Source organism: Kryptolebias marmoratus, linkage group LG3, assembly GCF_001649575.2.
Source record: "Kryptolebias marmoratus isolate JLee-2015 linkage group LG3, ASM164957v2, whole genome shotgun sequence".
Lineage (NCBI taxonomy): Eukaryota > Metazoa > Chordata > Actinopteri > Cyprinodontiformes > Rivulidae > Kryptolebias > Kryptolebias marmoratus.
The window spans coordinates 23,304,189-23,310,365 of NC_051432.1; the positions used below are offsets into that span (position 1 = coordinate 23,304,189).

Sequence of the window (6,177 nt, forward strand, 5' to 3'; positions counted from 1 at the left end):
TTGACCTCATCACCTTGAAATCAGCAATGATCACCCTTGATCCATGAGGTGTCCAGATGTGGTTTAACATTCCTGTTATACTTCTGCAGAGGGTTGACCTTTGACCTTGACCTTTAACCGGACCACTATTAAAATCTAACCCCTTGTTCCAAGTTTGAAAATTTAATTTAATGAAAATCCGCTCAGAACGTTTTGAGTAATCTTGTCCACAGACAGACAGACGCCACTGAAAACATGAACTAAAATTGATTGTCTGCGGCGGCCATCTTGAATTGGATTGACTCTGAAAGCCTCACCCAACGTCAGGTCCATATCTGTAAAACTGACTGACTCACAACCATATTAGTGACGTTTAGGGTCAGCTGGCTGGATGGGGGGGGGGGGTCACTCCTAGTAGATGATGACTTTATTCAGGATTCATTCAAATTTGCCCAAAAGTTCATGAGAGATTTTGGTAACAAACACAGAAAAGAGCGAAAACGTCGTCATTTTCTGGCTCCTGATGGGGTTTTCAGTCTCGCTGCCTTGAGATTTAAAAAGCGAGCACAGTTTCTTTCTTTCCACAGTTCAACTTCTGGAGATGAAAATGGCTCTCAGAGGACTCCCTCCTTCGTATCTGAGTGTAATGATTGTTTTACAGAAGAGTCCGTTACGAGCCGAGCTTTGAGGTGACAGTTGTCCAAAGGGACCACCCGGCGTAGGCGGTCCAACTATTATTGAAGGCCCCTGGACAACCACAGGCTGAAAACAGCGAGGAATTATAAACAAAACTGAACACGAGCCAAATTTTAAAAACCTGAAACACATACGAACCGATCAGCAGTTCAAAATACACAGAAACGAACACTAAACAGTCTTAGAAACGCATCAGAAAGACCAAATGAACCGACTGCAGGTTGAGAAAATCCACCAAAGAGAACAAAAACAAACCGATAATGGTTACAACTCACAGAATAAGTCAAAAGAATTAAAGACAAGAAATAGCTGCAAAGGAAAAATTGTCAGACAGTAAATAATCAACCAAAGGACGATGTATTCCTCAGGTCCTGTCAAGTCTCCACTGATTAATTTTACTTTTTCAGACACTGTTTGCCTGCAGGAGAGTTTATTTCAGGCCTGATGCTTCTTCTTTTGTCCACTTTCCTAATATAATCAAGCAAAAACTACCATCAGGTACAAGTTCTGGACAGAAAATGAGTGAAGAAGCAGAAAAAGTCCAAAGAAAAACCTTCAGAAAGCCCAGAGAACTACGACTCAAGATCACTTTCAAACAAACACGAATGTCTCTCTTTGGAGGCAAAGCGCTGCTGACTTCAGTTATATAAACATGTAAACGGCTGTCATCACGTCCTGCTCCAGGTCTCCCGGTGCGGAGACGAGTGCTGCCGCCTCCCCACCTGCTGCTCCGTCACCACCTCTCTTCTCCTGGGACAAACGTCCACGTTTCGACTTTCAGGTGTGCTGGTGTACCCTGACCGAGCTCAAACACGGCCCTCCTTCTCCGATTGTCCTTTCCGTTTACACAGACGCTCCTCGCGTCCCCCTGCTGACAGGCCCCCGTGTCCCAGGGACACGTAGGCAACGTCCCAAAAAAAAAAGAGGCTGTTTTCATCCCAGCGTCACGCCTGCTGCAGACCCACAGATCAGATAAGGCTCTCAGGTTCATATAAGAGCTGCAGGATCTCGCTCCGGAGGCAGACTGATGCCGGTCGGCACCGAAACGAAGATCCGTTTGTTCAGATCTGCTTAGCCGGGGTTTAAAAAATGTGCAAAGGTCTTTCCTCCCTGCCTTCCTCCTGTCTGGAGAGGTAAGTCAGTCCCGTTTTATGTGGGAAAACGTGTTTCTGTTTCCATACCTGCGTGTGGTTTCCTTGTGTTTCAGGGCGAAGGGGATGCGGGTGAAGCTGAGCCACCTGGCTGAGATCCACCACAAGCAGAAGTAACGACCCAACCCCGAATCCTGAATAAACCAAGAGGAGCCAGAACGGATTGATGTTGACCATTTCTGTTTCTTCTCAGGGTGCAAGATGGGAAAATGCTTCAGGACCTGGAAACTCTTCTGAGCAACAAAAGTAAAACGTTTGATTCCTTCTAGAAACATTTTAAAACTTCCGTTCTTTTCGTTTGCAGCGCATTCAGAGGGAGCTTTGGATGTTTGAGAGAAAAGGAGCCTTTATTTGGTAAACCGAACATTCTGCGTCAGTATCCTCCTTTGCGCCTCTTTCTTTTGGAGTCCCGCAAGGTTCGGTTTTAGGACCTCTTCCATTCTCCCTCCGTCTGGGCCCACTCTAAGAAAACATGGCGCTACGCAGGTGACAGTCAGATTTATGTCCCTCCTAAAAAGTCAAATGCATACTCCATCTGTTAAACGAACTAGAATTAGACAGCCCTAATTTTTCTCTTGTATAAATTTTATACCTTTTACCTGATCTTATGTATCTTATGTTCTTTTGTCTTTGACTCTGTGCTGTGGTGTTTTAAAGTGCTTTACGAATAAAGTTGGATTGGATTCTCCGCTTAAATAAAACTTTTACCAACATCTCAAATCAAGACTAAATCAAAACCGGTTGTTTCTATTATCATCACTACCTGTTTGTGTTTCTGTTATCTGGGGAATTAAAGTCTTAGTAAGTTTAAACAAACACACGGAGCTTTCTCAGGTCAAACTGAAACCTGTGGAGGTCCAAGCTTTTAAACGGTTGGGTCGTCTTTTTGCTCCCAGTCGGTCTGCAGGCGTTCCGAGGCTTCCTGCGTTCCGAGTTCAGCGAGGAGAACCTGGAGTTCTGGCTGGCCTGCGAGGACTACAGGGTTTCCTCCTCGGACCTGCAGAAGATCAAAGCCAGCAGCATCTACAGCCAGTTCATCCACCCTGACGCCCCGCTGGAGGTCAGTGGAGAGGACGATGGCGAAGCTTCGGGAAACAAAGAGCTCGTTTTGACTGTTTGTTTCTCGCCGTAGGTGAACCTGGATGCTGAGACCCGCGAGGCTCTGCTGAGCGTGACGGACTCTCCGTGCGCCGATACTTTTGACGAAGCTCAGCAGAGGATCTACAGCCTGATGGCCAAAGACTCCTTCCCCCGGTTTCTGCGCTCCCATCACTGCATGGACGCCATCAAGGCTTTTTAAACGCTCCTTCTTACTAAAGGCCTGCTTTGGAAACAGGCACCAATTAATCTGCTCAGCTTGGCGTAAAGATTGTATTTTAAGACTTAATTTAAAAGCTTGTTTAATCATTTTATCCATAAATTAGTCCTGGATTTATGTACCGTCTGCTGCATGTTGTGATAGGAGAGAAACTCAGATTAATGTTTTATTGTAGATGGAGCCGCACTCTGCCTCTGACCCGCCTGATTAAAACAAGCTGAATGTCACATTTAACAGAATAAACTCTGCAAAAAGCATGAAGTGATGTTTTTAGTCATTTTAGAGCAGCTTTAACATTTTATTTCCACTCATTAAAAGTTGGTCACAGTCCTACTCTGTGCTAAAAATGTTCAGGATTTAAAAAACAATTGTGTTTGCCTCGTTTAAATAGTGTCAGCAGCATCTCACAGCAGGTTGAGATGCTGTGTTACCATGGTAACGCCCAGCCGCTGATGCTTAAACGTATTCAGGAGAAATACCACTTTAATGACAAACTAAAACTTTCCAAAAGATGTTTCGCAAAACTTTTATTTTTATACATTTGTTCATAATTACCTCCACTAAGGAGGTTGTTTTCAGTAGTCTTTGTCTGTTTATTTACAAACTAATGAAAAGATTTTAATAAAATTTTAGTGATCCGGATCAGTTTTCTAACGACACTTTGGCCTTTGTGAAGGTTTGCGCTCTCCAGGTCCTTCTAGTTTATAAAAGTAATCAACATCTCAACAAAAACGTATCAAATCCTCATCTTTAAAGGTGGTTATTGATTTAAAATCGCTTTAATGTGACTTCTACTCCACCTCTGTCAAAGCCATATTATTTAAAAAAAGATGGTTGAAACATTCCTTATAAACTTTAATAGAAAAGCTCTGTTTAAAAAAAATATGCTGCAGTTACAAAAATACTTATATCAGTTCAAAATGTGCAAAACTGAATGAGAAGTTTGTGAAACGGAGTTATTACAAAATGGATTGTTTAGTTTTTAATTTCTTATTCTTCCAAATATGGGAACGTTTTTCAAAAGAAGCCGAAAAATTACAACAATTCATTAAACGTTCTTTTAAAAGATAAAAAAAGGACTGTGTGTGAATGACATGAGCAGATTCTTTTATTGGCTGTATTTTTATCTTGGAGTCATTTACAAAACGTGGAACAATTATTTACAGGAATAAGGAACATTAATGGAGATCTTGTTTGGCTTCAGAGATCATCGATGTCTATTCCTGTCTTCCATCTTCTTTGGTTTTGTTTATCAGTACTTATAGAAAATGTTTCTTTAAATACTCTCATTTTTTAGTTAGAACTTAAGAACCCTAAAGCGTGAACGTTAGCGTGAACGTCTTCACGGTCAGACTGGAACTGAAACTTTTTACAGTAAAATGCTTCTTAAATCAAATCTAATTCCTTCTTCACTTCATTTACTTCAGTTATTCTCAATAAACTGACAGGAAAACAAAATCATATTCAAGTTAAAATTATAAAAAACTGACAGTCACGTCAAAATGTGACAACTAGGATCCACTTTGTTTTGGTTTCTCACACCAAGCAGACCCTGTTCTGACCTCAGTGGAGGTGCCTGTAATGTCCGTAACTCATAGTTATGTTATGACCTGGTGAGGCCGGGGTCTGCAGTCCTACTTGGAGCTGGATCCAGGGCGGGCAGCTCCTGGGTTTCCTTTCCCTTCGGACCCTTTGACCACGGACAGCGGCTTGTGGAGGGTGGAGCTGGCCTTCTGGGTCACCTCCTGCTCAATCTTGTTCCTGATCGCAACCTCAAGACCCTTTGGGGATAAAAAGAGGCGTAAGAAACTAATCAGGCTCATTAGTAAAGTCCTCCGATTATATCCAACAACTTTAAAGAATAAAATGTTTTGACTGTCATCTATTGAACTATTCAAACGTCTTCTTGCCTTCTTGAGCTTCTGCTGCTGGACCACTTGAGCTTTCTTGGGTGCGATGATCCTCCCTTTACAAGAGAAAAGCACAAGATTAAATTAAAACTCTGCCACAGATATTTTTCATAACACATATAGTTTATGTTTAAATTAAAGCAGTTTGGGAAAACAAGTTACTTTTGTTTACTTAAATATGGAACAACTTGAACCTCATATTGTTGCTGTTTAACCCAACAGGTCTCTGATAAACAATAAGTAGACACTTTCAGACAAGAATAGTTTTATTTGTCAGTTTTACTAAATAAAATCCAACCTCAATGACTTTGCATAATTATCAGGATAACTTCCAAGGTTTTAAGTTGCATTTTGACAAGATCACACTGAAGTTTTGTTAAAGCAAACACAGCCAGTAGCTCTGTTTGTTTTCTTAAAGTGTTTTTCTGACTGTAGTTGCATTACTTCCTATAAAAGGCACAAATAATTGTTTTAACAATGAATCTACTTTGACTTTAAACACAATGAAGCAAAAGCACCAATGAGTTTTTGTTAAATATGAGCTCAAATAAATGTCCAAACATTTTAAAATAAAAGTGAAGCTTATATTCACTGTTTTTATTCATTATTTGGAGCCCAAAAATTTTTAATAAGTTAAAAATGATTAATTAAAGCTAAGATTTTCTGTTTCAATAGAACCAGGCTGAACCCGGTTTGGATGAAAATGATTAAAAATCAAAATTAAATTTCTTCACCGCCTTTTATGACAACATTTAGAAGAATATTTAGATTTATACCTCCTTTCTTCGGTCCTTTCTGTTTGTGTTGCTGGTGTTTCTTGTTGGCTCCGGGACGCTGAGCCTTAAATTTCTTCGCTCCTTGCGCCATTTTTCTTTTACTGAACGGGAGCTCTTCTTCTTCTTCTTCTTCTGTTTTAATTCGGCGGTTAGCAAACAAACTGTACGGCGCATTACCGCCACCTATTGAACACAACTGTAAACACGAAATCAATCATTTAAACAGTTTTTTAAAACACAATTTGGCCTCATTTTTTACATATACCATCTCCGAATATATTATCCGATCTATAAATAAGAATAAAGTGATTTTAGTTGAACTTATATCAACTTATGTCACGAGGCGT

At 40.6% G+C, this 6,177-nt stretch overlaps 2 protein-coding genes across 3 annotated transcripts; one reads left to right on the plus strand and one right to left on the minus strand.

The window, feature by feature from the left end:
• The first annotated feature begins 9 nt into the window (after positions 1 to 9).
• On the plus strand, positions 10 to 3,906 carry si:ch211-196h16.12 (regulator of G-protein signaling 5). 2 transcript variants are annotated; one of them, XM_017416860.3, is made up of 5 exons: positions 10 to 1,808; positions 1,883 to 1,939; positions 2,020 to 2,072; positions 2,723 to 2,886; positions 2,959 to 3,904. In XM_017416860.3, the coding sequence occupies exons 1-5, from the start codon at positions 1,765 to 1,767 to the stop codon at positions 3,124 to 3,126; spliced, it is 486 nt and encodes a 161-aa protein (XP_017272349.1). In that variant the 5' UTR covers positions 10 to 1,764; the 3' UTR covers positions 3,127 to 3,904. The 2 variants fall into 2 exon arrangements, with proteins under 2 accessions (XP_017272349.1, XP_017272348.1); XM_017416859.3 differs by having other exon boundaries at positions 10 to 1,939; positions 2,959 to 3,906.
• A 322-nt stretch (positions 3,907 to 4,228) lies between these two features.
• On the minus strand, positions 4,229 to 6,020 carry lg3h19orf53 (linkage group 3 C19orf53 homolog). The gene is made up of 3 exons (XM_017416892.3): positions 5,831 to 6,020; positions 5,055 to 5,110; positions 4,229 to 4,925 (listed from the first exon to the last, which is right to left on the minus strand). Exons 1-3 carry the CDS (start codon positions 5,919 to 5,921, stop codon positions 4,779 to 4,781), a joined length of 294 nt encoding a protein of 97 aa, XP_017272381.1. The 5' UTR covers positions 5,922 to 6,020; the 3' UTR covers positions 4,229 to 4,778.
• Between the last annotated feature and the right edge of the window lie 157 nt (positions 6,021 to 6,177).

Coding starts and splice junctions, on each gene's coding strand:
- si:ch211-196h16.12 (XM_017416859.3), top strand. CDS start 1,827: ATGTGGGAAAACGTGTTTCTGTTTCCATACCTGCGTGTGGTTTCCTTG. Junction 1,940..2,019: donor GAGATCCACCACAAGCAGAA/GTAACGACCCAA, acceptor GTTTCTTCTCAG/GGTGCAAGATGGGAAAATGC. Junction 2,073..2,722: donor AACTCTTCTGAGCAACAAAA/GTAAAACGTTTG, acceptor TTTTGCTCCCAG/TCGGTCTGCAGGCGTTCCGA.
- lg3h19orf53 (XM_017416892.3), bottom strand. CDS start 5,921: ATGGCGCAAGGAGCGAAGAAATTTAAGGCTCAGCGTCCCGGAGCCAAC. Junction 5,111..5,830: donor GAAAGGACCGAAGAAAGGAG/GTATAAATCTAA, acceptor TCTCTTGTAAAG/GGAGGATCATCGCACCCAAG. Junction 4,926..5,054: donor AGCAGCAGAAGCTCAAGAAG/GCAAGAAGACGT, acceptor TTATCCCCAAAG/GGTCTTGAGGTTGCGATCAG.